Source organism: Antechinus flavipes, chromosome 1 (assembly GCF_016432865.1).
Source record: "Antechinus flavipes isolate AdamAnt ecotype Samford, QLD, Australia chromosome 1, AdamAnt_v2, whole genome shotgun sequence".
Classification (NCBI taxonomy): Eukaryota; Metazoa; Chordata; class Mammalia; order Dasyuromorphia; family Dasyuridae; genus Antechinus; species Antechinus flavipes.
In genome coordinates, this window is record NC_067398.1 from 570,156,994 (window position 1) to 570,179,823 (window position 22,830).

The following is a 22,830-nucleotide window of genomic DNA, read 5'->3' on the forward strand; positions in this document are numbered from 1 at the left end:
GACTGACTTTTAAGGAAACATAGACAAAAAGGAAAATAGCTCATGCCTTCAAGAGGACAAATTTTTACTGTAATCTATATATATTCACAATTAAATAAATATAATATATCAGCAAAGTAAATTTTAATTAATGGCAATTCAAGACATTAGAAAAAAGAGTTGTTTATGAGGTAGTTCTATTTAAGCTGAACCTTGAAGTAAGCTGGGACTTTCTAGAAGTAGATGTGAGGAGGGCAATGCAGGTGATGGGATCTTATATATGGTAAATATCTAGCAGGCTAATTTGATGATCACATAGAATGCTGCGGTGTAATAGATTAAAGTAATTTGAAAAGGTAGGATAGAGGTAGATGGTAAAGGGTTTTAAATGACATATTTGGAATTTTTTTATTATGCATGCAAAAAAAAAGTAACTAAAATTTCTTGTACAAGAGAGTGATGTGGTCAAACTTGGGCCTTAAAAAAAATAGCATATAGGACATATTCAAAAAAAAAATACGACTTAAAAGGTGATCAATTTATAATCAATTGTAATAAAGCACTTCAGTCAGTCAAGATGTTAAGTTTTTACTATGTGACAGACACTATACTAAATGCTAACGGAATTAGAAAGCAAAAAAAAAAAGGTGTATCATCAAGGAGTTCTACATTATAAAAGAGGAGAAAAATGTACATAAGTAGGTAGATATATGAAAGACAGAAAGTAATTTCAAAAGCATAGATTCTAATGACCCTTTTCTAAGGGTAGGGAGTGGGGGAAGATGACAAAATCCTTCTATAAAAGGTGGAATTTGACTTGAATCATGAAGGAATCCTTGAAAATGAGAAGACAGAGGTGATTTTCAGAGTTGAAGTGATTTCAGAGAAGCTCAGACATTACTTAATATAGGACATAGTTGAAAAAAGAATTTCCATTATAATATATTGGAGAGGTATGTTCTGACCAGGACAAAGAATGATAGGAGTATCATCTACCTGGAACATTACTCTAAACATTCTCTTCAAAAATTCAGGTTTCTCAGATAGACCATTAAGAAAATTATTATAGAGTTTTTAAATCATTGAAAAATGTTAATCTGATTAGAGATAATTTGAAATGTGAGGTTCTTGTGCAATGACCAATATAGATAAATTCCTAGAAAAGTTGACTATCAATCTTGATATTATTACTATAAATTAAGATGGAAGAAAGAAGGAATTTGCAGTTACATGGAATAGTACAGAAATCCTCTTTTGAGAGGCAAAGAAAGGAGTTGATAGAGTGGATATTGTTCTATTCCCAAAGAAGAGAAGATATACTATTTCTTAATAATTTTGATCCTCATACATTGATGTACTGATAGAATCAACAAGAGTTGCTGAGGGTGATGTGGAAAAAAATTATGTGAAGAACTTTATACATTCTAGGACAAATCAATATACAACCTGACACTAGTTGACTTCAACAAAAGTATGGAAAAAAATAAGGATGAAGAAAAATCACAAGTTTGACCACATCACTCTCTTGTACAAGAAATTTTAGTTACTTTTTTTTTGCCTGCATAATAAAAAAATTCCAAATATGTCATTTAAAACCCTTTAGCATCCACTTCTATCCTACCTTTTCAAATTACTTTAATCTATTACACCACAGCATTTTATGTGATCATCAAACTAGCCTGCTAGATATTTACCGTATATAAGATCCCATCACCTGCACTGCCCTCCTCACATCTACTTCTAGAAAGTCCCAGCTTCCTTCAAGGTTCAGCTTAAATAGAACTACCTCATAAACAACTCTTTTTTCTAATGTAAAGTAGAGAAGCCAGCAGGGATAGGAAATAAGAGACACATACAAATATAATAATAATAATAATAATAATAATAATAATCAGAAGTAGAATTTATGAAGCAAAAAAAAAGCAAAGAAAATCATTATTGTTCCCAGTCGAAATAAAAGCAAAAATTGATTTAATCAAAAGAGAGAAAAATATGGGAATATCATTATATGTCAGCCACATTAATCAATGTTGTTTTGTACAACTTAAAATAACTAGATAGTATAAGGTTAGAATATCACTGTGGTATAGGAAATGAAGAGTTGGTGGATTTAGAAAAATATGCAAAGACATAGACTAATAAAGGATGTTGTTATCCACCTTTAGAGAAACAGAGTACAAATAAAAATAGTTCAGACTTACATAAATGTATATTAATATATATGCAAAAATATCTCTATAATCATAGAAATCCATGCATTTGTACACCCATGTATACATACAGGCACACATGTGCACATACACGATCTATCTATTTATATTTATACACATACATGTGTCTACTTTTAATTGAAGCCTTCATATGGGAGATTGGGTGGGAGGAAAGGGGAAAAAAGAATAAAGTAAAAAGTACAGAGCAGAGAACAAAAGGAAACCTAAAAGGAAGCAAACACACTGGACAGCTTTTGACACAATACAAAGTATTTATTATATAGGCTTTTTGAAATGAAAATTTGTTTTATATTTGGAATCATCTTTTATGTTCTACTGTGTACATGGCAATATTGTTTTGTTTTCTAGTTTTTTAATGTTCTATTTGTTTTAAGTAAATTTATTTTTTAAAAAGAAAGAAATTATCAAGCAAAACTGCCCTGATATTCTTTAACCAAAAGGTAAAATAGAAATTAAAAGAATCCAATAATCACCTTTGAAAGAGATCTCAAAATTAATATTCCCAGGAATATTATAACCAAATTCCAGAGCTCTGAGGCAAAGAAGAAAATATTGAAAGCAGCTTGGATTCACAGTTAGGATAACAGGATTTAGCAGCTCCTATATTAAAGGATCAGAGGGCTTACAATATGATATTTTGGGCAAAGGAGCTAGGATTACAAACAAGAATCATGTTGTTTGTTCAAACAATGGCAAAACTGGGTATGATTCTTCAGGGGAAAAATGGATCTTCAATAAAACAGAGGACTTTGAAGCATTCTTGATAAAAAGACCACAACTAAATAGAAAATTTGACTTTCAAATGCAGTGTTCAAAAAAATATAAAAAAGTAAGGCAGACAAAATGTTTGTAGCAGCCCTGTTTGTAGTGGCTAGAAACTGGAAAATGAATGGATGCCCATCAATTGGAGAATGGCTGGGTAAATTGTGGTATATTAATGTTATGGAATATTATTGCTCTGTAAGGAATGACCAGCAGGATGAATACAGAGAGGCTTGGAGAGACTTACATGGACTGATGCTAAGTGAGATGAGCAGAACCAGGAGATCATTATACACTTCGACAATGATATTGTATGAGGATGTATTCTGATGGAAGTTGATTTCTATGACAAAGAGACTTAACTGAGTTTCAATGGATAAATGATGGACAGAAACAGCTAAACCCAAAGAAGGAACACTGGGAAACGAATGTGAACTATTTGCATTTTTGATTTTCTTCCCGAGTTATTTTTACCTTCTGAATCCAATTCTCCCTGTGCAACAGGAGAGCTGTTCGGTTCTGCAAATATGTATTGTATCTAGGATATAATGCAACATATCTAACATATATAGGACTGCTTGCCATCTTGGGGAGGATGTGGAGGGAGGGAGGGGAAAAATCGAAACATAAGCAAGTGCAAGGGATAATGTTGTAAAAAATTATCCTGGCATGGATTCTGTCAATACAAAGTTATTATTAAATAAAATAAAATTAAAATAAAAAAAAGTAAGGCAGAAAGGGAAATCATAAGGGACTTAATAAGGTTAACCTATTACATTCCTACATGGCAAGGGGATACTTGTAACTCATAACAACTTATTATTAAGGTAATTAGAAGGAAAATATTTAGACAGAGAACACATATATGAATTGAATGTGAAGGGATAATATCCAAAAAATTAAAATTAAGTGGTGAGAAAGGAATGTACTGAGAGAAAGGAAAAGGGAAAGGCAAAATGAGGCAAACCCTACTCTCATCAAAGTTTTCTCAAAGAGGTAATAACATACATACTCAATTGGGTATAGAAATGTACCTTACCCTATAAGAAAGTAGGAGAGAAAGGGTATAAGAAAAGAGGGATATAATAGAAAGAAGGTAAGATTTTTTGGGGGGTAGTCAGAAGCAAAATCTTTTTGAACAGGGACAAGATAAAAGGAGAGAGACAATAGAATAAATGAGCTGGGAAATAAGATGGAGGGAAATATAGTTTGGAAAAATAACTGAAAATATTTGAAGCAATTTTCTTTGATAAGAGCCTCATTTCTCAAATATAAAGAGAACTGCATCAAAATTATAAAAATTAGAGGCATTTTCCAGATGATTTATGATCAATAGAAATGAAGACTTTTCAGATAAAATAATCAAAGCTATATAAAGCAACGTCAAAAAGTGTTCTAGATCACTATTGATTGGGGAAATGTAAATGAAAACAACTCTGAGGTACTACCTTGTACCTCTTAAATTGGCTAATAGAACTGAAAAGGAAAATGATAAATGGTGGAGTATATATGGAGAAAATGAAATATTAATGCACTGTTGGTAGAATTGGCAACTAATTCAAGCATTCTATAAAACAATTTGGAATATGTCCAAAGGGTTATTAAACCATGTATACTCTTTAACCTAGCAATACTTCTACTAAGTCTATATCAGAAAAGAGATTTTAAAAAGGGGAAAGGATCTATATATACAAAAATATCTAAAGAAATTCATTTTGGGGATAGACAAAAAATTGAAAATTGTGGAGATTCCCATCAATTAGAGAATGGGAAAAAACCAAACTAAATTAATATGTGACTGTGATGGAATGTTATTGTTCTTTAAGAAATGATAAGCAGGATGCTCTCAGAAAAACCAGGAAATACTTACATAATTTGATGTGAAGTGAAATGTATTGTTTCAAAGTAACATCTAGATGATGAATTGTGAATGACTAAGCAATTCTCAGCACTACAATGATCTAAGACAATTCTGAAAGATTTATCATGAAAAATGCTATCCATCCTCAGAGAAAGAATTGATGGTTCCTGAACATAGATTGAAGCATACATTTTTAAACTTTATTTTTACTGAGAGGTTTTTTATCTTTTTTTCACAACATGATGATTATGGAAATGTTTTGTTTGACTACATGTATATAATCTATTTTGAATCACTTGTCTTCTCATTGAGAAGTGAGAGCTGAAAGAAAGAAAGGGAGAAAATTTGGAAATCAACATTTTAATAACAAATGTTTAAAAAATGTTGTTACATGCAACCTATGGAAAATTAAAAAAAAACAACTAAATAAGAAAAACAAATTATAAAGGTAAATAGAACATAGAAATGACATCAATATCAACTGTAATAATTTTATACAGGAAAATAAACAAAGTAAATTAATTGTTAAAACATTGTGGTGATTACATCACGCTTCAGACATAGAAAAGCCTTGTAGATATTTAATATTTTATGAAATTTGATCTATATATTAACAGAGAAAAGATCAAATTGTATATATCTCTGAAACAGATAAAACAGTGTGACAGTAAGCAGACCCAGAATTGAAATGGGAATGTAAATGGGAGAGGGTTGGATAATTTCCAGGAAATTCCAAAAACTTTTATTTATTCAATCTGCCTAAGATAGCAAAAACCCATTCTGCAATGTACTAACATTTTGTCTACATTGCTGAAAGGGAATGAGGTTATGAAAAGGTGAGATGGCTGATGTGAGCAGGCTGTAACATGTAACTACTGTTGTTCAATTGTTTCAGTTGTACACAATTCTTCATGAACCCATTTTGGGGTTTTCTTGCAAAAATATTAATATAGTTTGCCATTTCCTTCTCCAGATCATTTTACAAATGAGAAACTAGGGTGTACAGGGTTAAGTGTCTTGCCCAGCACACATAGTGTATAAGTATCTGAAGTCAGATTTGAACTCATAAAGGCTAGTTCCCCTGATTTTAAGGCTAGTGCTCTATCCATTATACCATCTAGCTGCCCTTATATAATACTAAGAAACTCCAAAAAAAGAAAAAGAATAAGTATAGTCATCAAAGCACTGTATGACAGAGAGAAAAGATGGGCTGTAAAGTGTCAAAAAGTGAGGAATGAGAGATGAAAGCCAGATTAATCCATTGTACTATTGTAAATGGCAGGAGGAAGTACAGAAAGCTTCCAGAACATCAACTGGACAAACTTTTTTGAAGATGTGGATAAAAGTTGCACAAAATAGATAAGCATTGGTAATTTGTAAACCCATAAATCAATGAAGATGCATATCCATTTGAATATTTATTATGTCATTTATTTTGCTAGTAGGAGTATGGTAAACCACCCTAGAAGTTTAATTTTCTGAAAAGGAAAAAAAAAGACAAAAACTAAAATATCAGAGGTTTCAGCTTAAATGTGATTCTTTTACTAGCCATTTTATCATTGGAAAAAAGAAACATAATTTATTTTGTGGACCAAGTAGGGATGAAAATTATTGAATGGAACTATTGCAAATATCCATAATCATTTTTTCTTCAACAATTTGCATTTTTTTTCTTGCTACTAGCTCTATGTAATTGCTTACTTTTTATACCTTCCACATCTTGCAGTGATTTCTGGTTGATTCCAATCATATCACTCTGAATGAAAAACCTCTTGAGGAAAAAAAAAAGATCTTCTAAGATATTTAGAAGAATAGACCTTCTTTAAAATAAAGTCCACATAATAAGAGAAGCAAAGAGAGATTAGGAGGATGGTGCTAGGATGTATTTTTGCTTTTCAAAAATTCACAGAATTTTTGCTTTAAATTAAATATTAAATACATATAAAATAAAATCAATTTATTCACAATAAATTAAAACATTCTATACATTTTTCAGCATTAACAAATATAAGAAATTTGGAGTTTTTTCAGACTAATTTGTATAAGCATAACAATGAAATTATACTTATTTAATGAATTTGAATCTATGCTAAAATTCTCTAAATTCTGAACTCTGAATATAAATGACTATTTTTTAAAAAGCATCAATAAAAATGATGGATTGTGACAGTTATTTAAAACCAAGAGAATAAAAACACACATTTCTGACAAACAATATTTAGAAACTGTCACATTTTCAAGCTAGTAAGGAACTATGTTGCTAAGTAGAAAGAAAAGATTTTAATTTAGCTAATTTTAAAGTGATTTGTATAAAAGCAAACAATGATTCTATGTCTAATTCAATTTTCATACAAAATGAAATTTATAATAGTGAATACACACCAGTACACAAAATATATCACCAATCAATTCACATTAAAAGTTTTCATTAAAACATGGGAAATTGTGCTACAAAGAATATTAGAACAGAGAAAGAATCCATGGTTTTTAGAGTAATCAGCCCATTCAACAGAGTAGACAATTTCATTTGCTTAAATTAAATTTAATTATTCTTTATAAAATAATTAGAGCATTCAATACATATTTAAATATAGGCATATGTGTTCTTGTCATTTTAGAACCCTTTCAAAATACGTGGATCACAAAGCCTCCTTGTTTGCCCACTATATGTGATTCTCTATATTCTCTCAAAAATTTGATGCAAGCAACCCATCCAAAGACTCTGAGATTTTGCTTGCTTTTTCCTGACCTCCAAAGGCAATATATTACTGGATTATTTAGGATGTCCAGCTGTTATCCTTCATTCTCTTACATGATTAGCTCTATTTTTTATAAACAATGTCTTGCAATCTTTGATAATATCTTTAATTCAATTCTTCTGAGTTCCTTATTGTCACCTTCTTGCAATATGATCATATACATCACAAGACCAAAATGGCCACAAAACATTAGTACTTCACATAATTAAAAAAAATTAAATTTATTCATCTTATTCAGGTTTGAAACATCTTCAGAATAATTTAAATTCTTTTATGTATAAATCTTTACCACAAATGAAAATTACAGAATATTGATAATCAATTAATAAAAAAAATATAATTGTTTCACGAAAAATTCAAATTATTTGATGTCATTATTTTATAAAGAAAAACATTTTTATTGAAACAGCTTAGCAATAATTTCCTTATAACTCCTTTATAACATAGCACCAAGTTCAATAATTATGAATAGTAAAATGTGTTAAAATATTGGTAGCATAAAGTTAAAAATGTTTCAATGTACGTTTGATGGTACCTTACTCTGAGATTTAGTTGGGGATTTTGTTTTGTTTTGTTTTTTGTCATTAATACACTTTTGTGATCCTTTCACCAAAATAATTTTTAATTTAATTCATTGAAGAAAATAATTTGAAAAGCAATCTTTCTTTAATGTCCATGTAGTTGAGTTAGGACACCGAGATGGTGCAGTGGAAAGAGTACTGGACCAGGAATCATGAGGACTTGAGGTCAAATCAAGCATCAGATACTTATTAGCTATGTGACCCTGGGCAAGTCACTTAACCCTATTTGCCTCAGTTTTTCATTTGTAAAATAGAGAAGGAAATGGCAAACCATTCTGTTGTGATCTAGTTCAGATGGATCTGAATCAGTCCCTGTTCGGGCACCAAAATGTGGTGAGCTTTTTCTTCTCAAATCACAGCCAGGTGATAAGAGTTCAGATCTTTTATTATCTCCAATATAGCCCGGTTAGCTTAGAGGCCTATCTCTCTGCTTGGTTCCAAGAGCTCTCTCCGAATGTCACCAAATCCAAAGGTCTGGTCCTTCAGCCTCTGCCTGTGCTTTCTTCAGCCTCCAGCCAGTTCCACTCTTCATGTCATTCCGGTGAAATCTCCCAAAGTGCTCTGTGTCTGTTTCTTTTATACAAGAGGGAGGAATTGTGGGATACGAGAGAGAGGGATTATGGGTTTTTTCCCATAGTGCTCTCTGGCCCAAAGAGCTTCAAGGGAGGTGTGAACTCACAAAGGTACAAAGTTTACTTTGTGAAGCTGGCATACTTGTGAACTCCAATGAGTAAAGGTGCAAACACAAGCCTTGTATTAATTAGTTCTACTTAGTACCTTGTTTCAGGTTCTGGCCAAAATCTTCTTGTAAGATTAGATCAACTCTAATTAGTTAGCAGTTAGTAAGGATTCCAATACCATTCCAGTATCTTTGCTGAGGAAAAACCCAAATAGGAACATGGGGAATAAAACATGACTGAAGTGACTTAACAAGTTTTCAAGTTACATTGAGGTTAATTTCATATCCTGCTGTGTCTACTCAGAAGTTTTAAAAATGAATTATAAAATTAATGTCATGCTAAATTATTTTATACTTCAGTATAATTATATTAAAATACATTAAATTATAAGTCTCAGGACTTAGTAAACTTTAGGAGCAAGAAATAATACATTATATTAAAATTATTGCTATCATAATTGTTTAGTAATACTATGCTTAAAGTTATTCAATATGAATTCAAGTTGATATTTCATGGAGAAGGGTTTAATTCTAAAATTTTAATGGTTATGACTATCATCATCTTATCCATTTGTTGTATATAGAGCATACCTCATATTCCTTCATAAGACTTTTTCTGTCTTTCTTTGATCAGTTTATATTTATCTCCCCCCCTTTTTTTTTTGGCCCACATTGAATAGGGTCCTAAAGTTTCATTTTAATGACTGACTGAATGCCCTAATTTATCTGAATTTTCTTGGCCATGTATTATTCTTAAACCTAGAGGGTAGAAGCATGATTTATGGGCAGAATATTAGATAACATAATTTTTGGCTCTGTCATGAAGTATTTCAAGGAATACTTTACTAATGACTTATTAGATGCAGCCAAACAGAATATACTCTCTTGTCTGATGGAGAGTTATTATTGGTGGTGTTTAAACATGGAAAATAATTTTTCAGGGATATTGTAGATTTATATAATGTAGGAAATATTAAATAGAAGATAAACAAGCTGGGTTGAGACTCATGAAGACCTGGTTTCATATTGCATTTCTAGTATTTTTTTTTGACTAATAGAAAGTTATTTAACTTCTTTGAAACTCACTTTCTAACCTGTAAAATTGGAATAATGATAAAAGACCAATTTCATAAGATTATTGTGAGGATTAAAATGTAATGTATGTAAAGGGCTCCAAAAGCTTAAAGTTTTGAAAATCTTAAAAATGTCAAATAAATGTCAATTATTATTATTACTACTATTTAACTAGATGATATCTAAATTACAATGATAATTATTTTAGGATTTCTTCCCCAAGAAAATGTTTAGTTTTTTTAAGGTAGACACCATGATTTCTATTTATTTTATAACCTCTATAAATTGTTAAGTGAAATATAAATAATACTGTTTTTCAAAAAAAATTGAAAAATTATTACTTGGTATTAGTTATATTTGTTGCTTACTTAGAGAGCACTGCATTGGATATGTGAAGTTAATCTGTTTTGATTTTATGAAATTTTCCACATGCTTATTAAAGTAGGACTTAGATTAAAGAATCTCTTCTAGCTCTAGAATTTAAGGTTTTTTTTGTGTTTTGCATATATATATATGAAATAAAAAGTACATTTTCGTTCTTAATTAAATCTTACTACATACAATTTTATATAAATGTAAAACTGTTAGATGGGGGAAAAAAAAACCTTCAAGAAAATACCATAACAAGGAGAACTAAGCAATGTTTATTAAAGTAATTAAATAAGTAGTAAGAGGATACTAAATATGGTTGTCCTTTGATTTAATCTAGATTAGTTATAGAAGATGTAAGCAGGTAGGTTTGGAGAAAAAAAAGAATAAGGGACAAAGGATTACAACTCCAAAAGAAGAAATTGCTTTTAAAATGTATAGATTTTCTTGCCTTTGTGGTCTTTTTTTTTGTACAATAAACCATACTCTTACCTTAGTGAAATAAAATTGAATTTAGTTCTTTCCTCAGTTATATGAACATAATACATGCAATAAGTATACTGTACATGTAAGCAAAGGTAATACTTGAAATTTGAATAATCTCTTGTTATGGGAACACTTCATGCTAGGATTTCCTTTTAGAATTAAGTAGATGGTTATCATTCATCAAGTTCTTGTTAAAGCACAGTAAATTTATTAGTAATTGTAAGAACAAGACTTCAGGGCAAAAAAGAAAGAAGCAATATATTTTATTTTTATATTCTCCAAAGTAAATATTAAAATTTTTGTTTAGGTTTTTGATATTATAATCCCCCAGAAGCATGATGCCCAGAGAATAGAATATTAACCATGGAGTCTAGAAGGCTGGCTTCATACCTGGCTGCAGACAACTACTAGATATATAACTTTTGTCAAATTTATGCAATGTGACTCCAATTTAGGACTTATCTACTACCTCAAATAGAAATTGTAATCTGTTTTGTTGGAGGAATCTTCCATACTCTGAGAGCCCCTATGATGATAAAATCATTAATTACTAATATTTTTCTTCATGAGACAGGGAACTCAGATTTTTCCCACAATGTTCATTAAAACCCTGATTAGCATTATTGTTCTAATATAACCCGGTCACAAACACTGCTTCATAAAATAACCCGATATCTGTCAGACATGGTAACATTCAGCTTCATTTTCAAATGCCTTCTCTAATTTCAGACAATTTAAAGATCCTGATGAATTTTTTTCTGGAATTTCTAATATCTCATGATAAATGAACTAAAGATTAATTGTTTCAGTTACTTTTTTTCTTATTACCAAGTTTCAGAAGTATCTATTAAATAGAGATTTATATATTATCAAATCAAGAAAAAATATATGTATCAAAATACATACTTGGCAAATTCAGTTATTTCATATTTCTTATCTTTCACACCAGTGAATATATATATATGTATATATTATTTTTGAGTGCAAGTCCCTACTTGGAAGATGCTTAGTTAAATGTTTATGCAACATGTGACTTATGTTACATGTGACACATCCAAAGAAAGAGAAGTTTATAAAAATAAACTATTTATAAAAACTCAAATCTCATTAAAATATGACTTTTGTTCTTAAGATATTAAGTGTGAAGCATATAAATGATTTAAACTGAGGGAATTCCTAGAAATGAAACATCAATATAGGTTACAGAAATTAGGGATGGGTTCAAGGAAAGCTAAAACTCATAAATGGGTAAGGTAGATATTAGTGAAAAGGAGAAGAGAAAACTTTTGGGAAAGCAGAGAAAACAAGTTAAAAAAATGTACAACTTTTTTTTCTAATTTGGACACTGAGATTAGTCTTCTTAAACTGGCACACTGGCAGATGGTACAGTGGATAAAGCACCTGCCCAGGAGTCAGGAGGACCCGAGTTTAACTCTGACCTCAGACACTTACTACTTCCTTGCTGAGTGATCCTGGGTAAGATACTTAACCCCAATTACCTAGTCAAAAAGCAACAACCCCTCCAAATAAACTAGATTGGTGGATTTGTGCTAAGGAAAAAATAAATTCTTAGAGTGAGTTCACTCTACTACATAAGAGAAAACACTTTAGATTTGTGGCTGTAAGTAGGGGGTGTCCTTATTTTCCCCCCAAATAAGACTAAGATAGCTATCTTTATGAAAGATTTATCTGAAAGTAAAGTGCACAACAAACTGGAAGTAAGATTTTAAAAAAATGATATGTTGGAAGGAGAAAGGTCAGTTAAGATGTAACCACAAGATTCGGTGAAAGGTGATGAGAAATTCCATTAAGGAAATAAAAAGATGAGAGAGATGAGAGTGAAAGGGGAAGTAAATGTAAGCTATCATAAATTAAAGTGATATTGTCAAGGGAGTCTATAAAGGTATTCAGAATAGGTTACATATAATGAATATGGAGAGGAAAGAAAAAAAGTGAAACCCAAAACTTAGTGTTAAACATACATTTTGTAAAAATAGCATTAGACAGAAAAATCTTTTTTCCAATCTTGCTCACAAAATAAATATGTAAATATAGGGAGAACATACAAGTTAAAGAAAAAAGTTTTTGAAAAGTTGAGAAAAATGCAAAAAAAAAAAAAAAGAAGAAAGCATGCAGAAGAAGTACTATCTAGTCAGTAAAAATAAATTATAATTAATTTAAGTTAAATATTATCTATTAAAGATGCTATTCTTAACTGAAAAATAGAGATAAATAAGAGATTTTAAAAAACAAAACTACAAGCTGGAAAATATGAGAAGTTTTTCTATCATATATGGTGGTTAAATACATAGAGTAAAAAAAAAAAATAGGATTTTAGAGCTTTACCTCACTTTTCCTTTATGAAAAGACCTGTTTTTGAAGATATGTTCAATATAGGTCAATGATCGACAATGATATCTAATGATTTTTTTTTAATTATATGAAACATTGTGTAAAGAAACTACTCTTTATTCAGCTAATAACAACAAAACCCTCATGTAGAGATAACACTAATAGGAACATTCTGTGAACAACTAGTGCTTGAAAACATAAACACAGAAGCATCATCACATAGGCTCTGCATAAAAGGAATTTAGAATGTCATTTCAATAAGTTACAGTCACAAATAACACACACATTCACATACAAATACATGCTGGCATATACAAACTGACTGCTGAAATCAAAGCATGTCTTATTTTTCCAAAGAGGGAGAGGAGGAGGGAAAAACTCCACAAAAACTCCCAAAACCTATGAAATTGATCAGATAATATCAAACTTTGGCTGATGCCAAAAACAAACAAACAACTAATTAGGCATATTAAATGAGAAGAAAGTCAATCAAAAGTTGTTTGTCTTCAAGCAGACAAAATAAATAATAATGAATTTGTTTAGGTTTTCTTTTTCTTTTTTCTCCACTAGGCATTTCAGTGCCATTTAATCATGGATACCTATTATGAGAAAAGCAGTTTTTAAACTATTTCTTTTTTTCATTTCAAATTTATTTACTATTCTTCTTGAAAGAAAAAAAATAGAAAGCATCCAATTAAGCATTTCAGGTCCTTCTTAGAAATTGAAACTTTAATTGGTTGTTTTGACAAAATCATTGATTTTTCTTGAATATAAGATGTCCTCATGCACATTACATTCAAGTCAGGAACTTTGTTGTGGTTGTTTTTTTTTTTTTTTTCAATAAAGGAAAAGAATACTGCCTGTAATAAATTATAATAATCTATATTTTGAAAATACATAGGAGTACACAGGAAATTTTCTGTAAGTAGGACATTTCATTACTTATTGATTGCTGTCAATCACAAATAAGAGCACATTTTGTTATTCTAGAAGATGCACATTATTGCATGATGTAGAAATTGTGACACTGTGCTTAATGCCAATGAAAACAATGATATTCTTCTCTAATATTTCAGTTTGGGTCAAAATAATTTTGAAAAAAATCCATAAACATAATATATTAATGTGTAAAAATTTTCAAACATTCAAAGGCACAATATTGTTTCCTTTAAAAACTTGAAAGCTGAAGCTTTTAATTCTTGTCATTTACTTAACATCAGAATTTGTGAATTTGGATATGACACAAAAATGATTCTGAATCCCTAACTATAAAAACAAATTCAATAAGAGACAAAGTGATGTATTTTTTAATGATCTGGAGTCAGAGAATGTAAGTTTGAATCCATACTCTGAAGTAAGATGTGTTTCTTTGAATAGCTCATGTAACCTTTGTGGACCTCACCCTATTTGTTTACAAAATGTAATGATGGTTAAGGAAGGGAGAGGACTAGGCAACCTATAATTTATTTTGATTTCTGAGAACTATGAATTAAGAAGTAGAAAGTGAGAAAAACCTTTTCCCTCATTTTAAAAATGTATTTCTTCTTTTTCTTTTCAGAAAGAAAGAGACGAAAGCAAAAGAACACAGGAATGGGAATATGTAGATTTAATTTTTGGTTATGGAAAAATTTTCAAATAACTAAAACTATTAAAAGATGAGAGAGTACAGCCTTAAATTCAGTAAGTTTCCTTTCAATATATATTTCAAGGAAAATCTTGTTTGGGAGAAACTGCAAAGGGAATTCTTAAAGTGTGTAAATTTGATTGTCTTATCCTATCTTATGCAGATCCAAGTTTCTGTAATTTTGTAATATGAAAAGATCTAATTTTAATGTTGGTTCTGTAACCAGATGTGTGATATTTGGCAAATCAATTAATATATCTAGGTTGTTTGCTCATTTCTAAAAAAAGAAATGACTTCTAAATAATATACATTAAAAACATGGTAGCACCTGTGTTCTGTGATGAAGAAAGTCGCTATCTACCTATAGTAATAAATTATTCACTTGAATATATGAAAAGATCCCCAATATCAAAGAGAAAATTCTACAAGAAACAAACCAATTCAAATATGATGGAGCTACAAATAGAATTGTACAAGATTTATCAGCACTTATAATAAAAAGACCACAGATCCTAGAATTATATTTATTAAAATCTAAAGAACTAGGGCTGTGGTCAAAAATATCCTCTCCAGCAAAACTAATCATAATATTGGATGAAAAAAAATTCAATGAACTTGCAGATTTTTAGGACTTTATCTCAACCAAACCTGAACTCAATAAAAAATTTAACATATAAGAGTCAACATCAAAGATTAATTTCAAGGGACTTAATTAGGGGAAAATTGTTTATTTTTTTACATGGAAATCTATTCCATATGCTTAAGATTGACATCAATAATTGTAGAGCTCAAAAGAAAGATCAAGGCAGAAATAAGTGTGATCTGACTCTAAAAAACAAACCAATCTAGGAAAAGGTAAAAATAATTATTATGCTATACAAATGAGGTACTGAGGAAGAACAGATATGGGCATTAAAGGTTTAGGGAGACTGGTAGTTCTGAAAACCTACTCACATTGGGAATACATATTACACATATAGACATATATCATATATACACATATGTGTATATACATATGTAGATAGATATACATACACATGTACAGGGATAGGTACATACACACACACACACACACACACACACACACACACACACATACACATACCATGAAAGATATAGCACCCTTCAAAATCTATAAAGAAATAAGGAGGGAGATTCCTACAACTCTATAAAGTAGAAGCTATTATGATCCCCATTTTGTAACCGAGGAAACTGACACTGAGTGAGATTATGTAATATGCCAAGATATACACAAGAAATGGCTACAGCTATATTTTAACTATGGTCTTTCTATCTCTAAGTCTGGTCCAATTACCTCAGAAAAGATAAAAATAATTTGAAATATTGGAAGAATGTAAAAAGACAGGCATATCAGTGCATTGCAAGCAGAGTTGTGAATTAACATACCCATTCTAGAAATCAGATTAAACAAAGAATGTCACAAACATACCCATAATGGTTGATACACAGATTACACTGCTAGGCATATGCTATCAGATAGTCACTGATAACAATAAAGAAAGAAAGAGTTGGGGTGAGGGAAGGCTTCTAAAAGCATTATTTTTAGCAGCATTTGTTGATAGAAATAATTGGGAATAAAGGAGACCCTCACTGATTGAAGAATGGCTAAAGAGGTAAGCTATATGAATCTAAAAGAACATTACTGTGCTGTAAGAAATGATGAATACTATGACTACAGAAAAAGTGCAGAAAATTTATATGAACTAATGCAAAATGATGTAAGCAGAATCAAGAAAACAGTATACATAATAACTTTTATTATGGAAAAAACAAAACACTAAATGCTTCAACACTAAATATTTCAAAATTAGAATGACCAAAATGGTCTCCAAAGAGATTTAGGGGAGGAAAATGTCTTTTTATTTCTCTGAGGAAACATGGAACATGGAATGCTACAATCTTTCATCATCTCTCTTTGTATGTTTCTATTGAGTGAGGAAGATACAATAAGTAATATGGAAAGTGTTAAATGGATGATATGAATAAAATTGACTTTAAATTGCAAAAACAAAAATAATGCTCTAAGAAAAAGACTGAATTTAATTACTATACTGCACTAACCTTCATGTCATGTCTTTTTATCTTTAGCTGCACTATTCAGTTCCTGCCCTGGGGTACTTAGATTCCAATTGGTAAGAATTCTTTATAATATAAGCCCATACCTAGCATGAAGTTACTATATCATCATTTTTAATCTATTCCTCATACATACCTTCTTCTCCATCACTACACCTTTCCAATATTTAATTCTAGGAACAATAATCAATACCACCATTCCTCGAAAAGATATCTGAAATAAATGCCCTATGACACTACCTACCATTCCAAAACCTTCCTGTTTTCAAATATCCTTTATTAGCTATCACTACCCTACAAGATCCTACATTTACCCCCATAATATTTATCTTACCAAACACACATAGCATTCTCATTGGAGCCTTTTTCTTTTATGTCCTGCCCTATCAACATTCAATTCTGCTATTTATAGTATTCAACAATGTTTTACAAAAATATTTTCTCTAGAGAGTTTTATGTGAAACTTAGCTTGAAAAATATAGTTATAAAAATAGATTAATCAAGGAGTGATTATTCATTTGCAGATTAGAGATTTTGTTTACAAAAATATTCACTATAGATTTCTTTGTAGGTAATGAGTTTTTTAAGAATATTAAAGAATGAATTATCAAATAATGAAGTTACATCAAGTTGATTGCTTGTTTTGCAAGGCAATTTGGAGTTAACTAAGTAGCCTAAAGTCACATAGTAACTGTTAAGTATCTGAGGCTAGGGCTTAAGGATAGGCTAAGGATTCTTAGGCCCTCCTGAGTCCAGGGACAATACTTTATCTACTGTACCATCTAGCTACTTCAATTATACAGAATTTTAAAAAACTATTAATTCCATAAAACCATATATGTATGTATGTATATATATATATATATATATATATATATATATATATATATATATATATATATATATATATTAGTGGGAGAAAATGATTCCATTTAGTATAAAATCTTCAATTAAAGCAATCCTCTTGACACTTCAATATTGTGATATTTTTCTAGATTTTAGAAAGCTATGCCTGTGGACCATAAGTTTTGGTAAATCTGAAAAGGCTTCTAGCATGGGCCTGGTGATAGAATATTGAAATATCCAACTTGCTATTAGAAGTATTGACAAAGAAAACAATGTTTCCCAGAAATTAACTAAAAGATTTGGCAAGATCACTATGGCTTCTTCATGATAAACAAATCCTACTTATAGGATTCCTTGCTTTAATTTATTTATTTTTTATTCATTAAACACACACAGACAAATAGTAAAATAAAGTTGTTTAAAAAAAAAGACTTCCACAAAACAGATAACATAAAAAAAATGTCATTTGCAAGCATTCAATGTAAATATCTACAATAAAATCATAATATGATGTCAAATATTCCTCACAAAGTTTTGGTCTAATTGTAAAGTGAAATTACAGGATTCTTATAAAGATGTCTAAACCAAAGATACAATGACTGCTGAGCCCCTGGAAGTGGCTAAGCTCCCAACCAAATCATCCCTATTAGCTCCTATTCATGACTTGAATTATGCTTTTTTATCTCTTCCCAACATGCAGCATTTACTTACTTACCCTCAAATTTCTAGGCATTACGCTTCTGCTGACTTAAATACATTCCCCAAATAGAACACTACAGCAATTTTCTTTTGCTAGACATTTAAGACATGTGCGTTTCTTTCATTCTCTATTTTTTAAAAGGTCCTTTAAAAAAAACTTTCCAACTATAAGAGGGCAGGAAAGGTGATGCTATAATGAATGAGAATTCTTAAGTTGAAAAAAAAAAATGGCACATATTCCTACCTTGAAAACAAACATCTCTCGGCGGAGAATGGCAAGAGTGTTGAAGTTCCCATCACAGATGTTGGGTTTGGCTCCAGGATAGAAAGGTTTGCCAGTGGGAGGCCGTGGAGGTTTAGGCCTGTCATTCTTCCGTGGGTCTAGCGGAGGAATAGAACGGTGTGGGGGCACTGTTGGTAGAGGTCTTGTTGGTGGAGGGGTCTTGTCAGGTGGACCTTTTGAAAACATGAGGACAGTGCTTGGGCTCACTTAAAACTGGAATAGTGCTGGAAAATATGCTACAGAGAACAATTATTCATCAGCAGAGGATACCAACTAGGTGATCTAAGAGGTATTTAAGATCATATAAAGAAAAAATGAAAATGAATATACAATGATGTTTAATATTAAATTGCCATGCTATGTTCTTGAAATGGGTAATAAAAATTTATCTGTTAGTTTTCAATAACAACTTCTCCACTGTTTATCCAAGGACTATATACAACAAACCTATATAACATATTCTGAGAAATTAAACAAGTAAATATGACAAGTATATGTGAATAATCATGAAAGAAAAGATTTACTGACCCAAACTCATACTAAACATGAGTATTAGATCAAATACCATAACTTTTCCAACTTTAAAATCTTGTCCCTATTGAAATACTTTAATGTATTTCTGGAAAAGACTTTCATTTGCATATTGAATTTGTTACCTATTGATTATAATGCCAGAAGCAAAACATTAATTTTCTGAAACAATTTTTGAAAGGAGTCTTCTAAATCAAGCCAAAGTTTACCAAATAATTTGGCACTGATATTGAGCGCCACTTTTCATTTTTTTTTTTTTTTTTTTTTTTTAACGAAAGACACAGCTGTTAACACTTGGTATTTAAACTATGGGAAGGATATTCTGTTGTAGACCTTCTGTCTAGACTACTAATTCATGAGGTCATGAGAAAGAGTAACCTTTCATTTAACCACTTTAAAGAAATATCCTTTGGCACATATTATATAGCATCATAGATACATAAGAATATACTTTAATATTTAGAATAGAAATATTCAACTTCTAGGCAATGACATCCGCATTTTTCCCCTATCATTAATTTTGATTTCTCCAACAATATAGAGCAGAAAGAACTGTGACCTTGAAAAAAAAATCTACTTTCACCTGAAACAGCACTTAACACAGAGACATTTAAGTTGAAAAAAACTAATTAATGCAAAACAAATTATTGAATTTAAACTAGACTGCTTTAAAATGCAAATGACATCTCCTAGTCACTGTGTATTAACATGCAGACAACACAGATATGTCTTTGCACTATAAGAATGAAAGTTTCACCCCATTAATTTAGCAAAACAGATTCATGTAATGTAAATTACATGTGCCATGCTCTTAACAATTATGGGTGAAATAAATGTATCTGGAAAGGTCAATGATGATACTATGGGAGTAAAAGTTACTGTAAAAAAAAAACAGTACTACTTTTTTTTAAACTTACAGTTGATTTGCTCTCATTTGTATAATCTTACCATTTAAAATATTTCCATATAAGTGATTGCCTTTATTTTGAGATAGTGAAAAAATATAGCCATGTATATTTTACAACTTTATATTATTCAAAATTGGGTATTAGTAATTATATATTTTCCAGGTTAATTTGTCACATTCATCAACTTATGTAACATAAATAATGCTGCAGCTATGAGTAATAGACTATTGAAACATCAACTGATAGGGCTGAGCTTGAGTCTCAGCTTCTCAAAAAGACAACTTACCATTCTTATTTTATTACTTATCTGAATATCCTAATCAAGCACTCTTGCATTTTTATTTTAATACTAAAAATATTTTCCCTTGGTGCAATTTCCATTACAAATTGTGGAATAGAAAAAAATAGATAGGCAGACCTCATCAAAATCAGACTTTCTCAGAACCCATATATTAAGCCACCTGAGATGACTGCCCAAAGTGCTGTACTGTTTATTCCAGTATTGCACTACACACTTAAATATCTCATTTTAAATGATAAAACAACAAGAGCGTCTATACTTCAGGGTGGAGTCAATCAAACAAAGGCCTGATAAAAGAGCAACTTACCATAAATCTTTTGGATGCCTTGTAAATCATCATTAGGTAGCTTAAAGTTGTCAGTCTCCATATACTGGTAAAAGGGAGCCATGATTGCTGTAGGATCATTGGAATGTTCCAACCCTAGTGCATGCCCTAATTCATGAACTGCAACTAGAAAGAGGTCATTTCCTGTGTAAATGAAAAAGAGAAGTAAAATTTTAACTATAATTAACTATACAAGTGTTGTAAAAGACAATTAAGTGATTCCAAAGTTAAACAATAACAGACAGCTTAAGGGTAATAAGAAGTGTTCTATATTGTAATGCAAAAGCATCATTTTGTCATTTATTTTCCTACTGACCAAAATCAAGGATCTTGGTTGAAAGTATTTAATAATATTCAATTCAGTAATAGTGAATAATTAAATGAAGCTTCAATATTTGTGAAATACACACATATGTATGTATATATGTATATATATAAACTGATTTGACTCTCATAATAACCCCTAAATTAGGTGCTTTAATTTTTGCTATTTTAGAGATGAAGAAACCGAGGCTGAGAGAAGTTGAATATATTTCCCATGGTCATATATTAAGAATCTGAGGAGATATCTGAAAGTGAGCTGTACTGACTCTATTTCTATTGCTCCATCCATAGTCATTTATTAAATATCCACTATGTGTCATATTCTACACTAACTGGGGATACTAAGAGTAATTGTTTCTCTAGAGAAGCTTCTGTCATGTTGCTTCTGGCTCACAATGCCATCTTGTATCCACATACTATTTTAAAAGGTTCAAAATGGATTTACATATGCTTTTTTATATCATTTGAAACTGATAAAAATCCTTTGAGATAAGTAGAGCAGATATTATTAAATTTATTTACAAATGAAGTTTTTTTTTCCTAACGAAGTTGGGTTTTTGATGTGTTTTTTTTTTTTGTTGTTGTTGTTGTTGTTGTTTTTAGTATATAAGGACTTGAGAGTCATAAAAATATTTTCTTCAGGATTAAAAATATGGAGGTGAGATGAGATATTTTGAAATATAATTTTATTATTAAGTTTCATGCATATATATATGTATATATATAGGAGAGAATTATAAAAGAGAAAATTTATTTTCCATTAAATAAAGATTTAGAAAATTACTCATCATTACTGACTCTCCCTACTGCTGATCACTTTCTTAAGTATTCTATACTCATTTGCGTATTCTGCATCTCTTACGCAAGACTATCAACTTTAACTCTTCCAATTATATATTGCCAGGGCTTTTCCATACCACCTAACTTATTCAAATTGTCCTTGTTAATTTGTCCCATACTTCTACCAAAAGAAATATAATACTGTAAAGGTACAAAGATGTGTAGAATTTTATTATAGATTAGATGCTATTGATTCTCATTTCTAATTTACTATTAAATCTTGAATACTTATATTTTCCAGGAATTTTTCTTTCTACATACAGATGAAACAACCTCACCACCTGGTGAACTTATACAATAAAGGTTACTTAGGACAAATCATGAAATATGGTCCACCATCTTTGTATAATAAAACCATTTCTAAAAAATTCTATTCTGTTTTTTATTACTCAAATGAATTCCAAACAAATTTTGGGTTATTGGGGGGACAGGAATTATCATTATTTGTATTTAAGTCAAAAGAGCCTTTATTTTTAATATTCCAATTGAGAGTATTTCCATGGATCTATGTACAAAAGTGATTTTATATATAGATAGATAGATCTGGAGATCTATCTATCTATCTATCTATATCTATAATCACTTCTGTACATAGGCCCATAGAGATAAAGTCAGTTGGTATACCAAATATAAATATATATGTACATAGATAGATAATATGTGTATATAAATAAGTATTTATTTCTATCCACATATATAAAATACAAATATTTTACATGCTTATTTACATATATATATTTACATATGGTTATATAGGTACATACATATACAAAATGTATTTCCTATATATATGCAAAATAAATATATTTAGCTTATTTCTTCCATAATATACATACAGGCACATACACATATGCACACACAGAGGCACATCTTTATGTGGGGGCAATTTTATTTGGCCTACAACCAGATACAAATGAAC

The 22,830-nt window shown here is 30.3% G+C and overlaps 1 protein-coding gene across 1 annotated transcript in view; it reads right to left on the reverse strand.

Annotated features, from left to right (window-relative positions):
- Positions 1-22,830, reverse strand: part of MMP16 (matrix metallopeptidase 16) — a 406,453-nt gene that overhangs the window by 71,163 nt on the left and 312,460 nt on the right. The window contains exons 5-6 of the mRNA XM_051970806.1: positions 20,730-20,891; positions 18,644-18,855 (exon numbers count right to left, since the gene is read on the reverse strand). Coding sequence (XP_051826766.1) covers positions 18,644-18,855; positions 20,730-20,891 — 374 coding nt within the window. The remainder of the gene's footprint in view (positions 1-18,643; positions 18,856-20,729; positions 20,892-22,830) is intronic.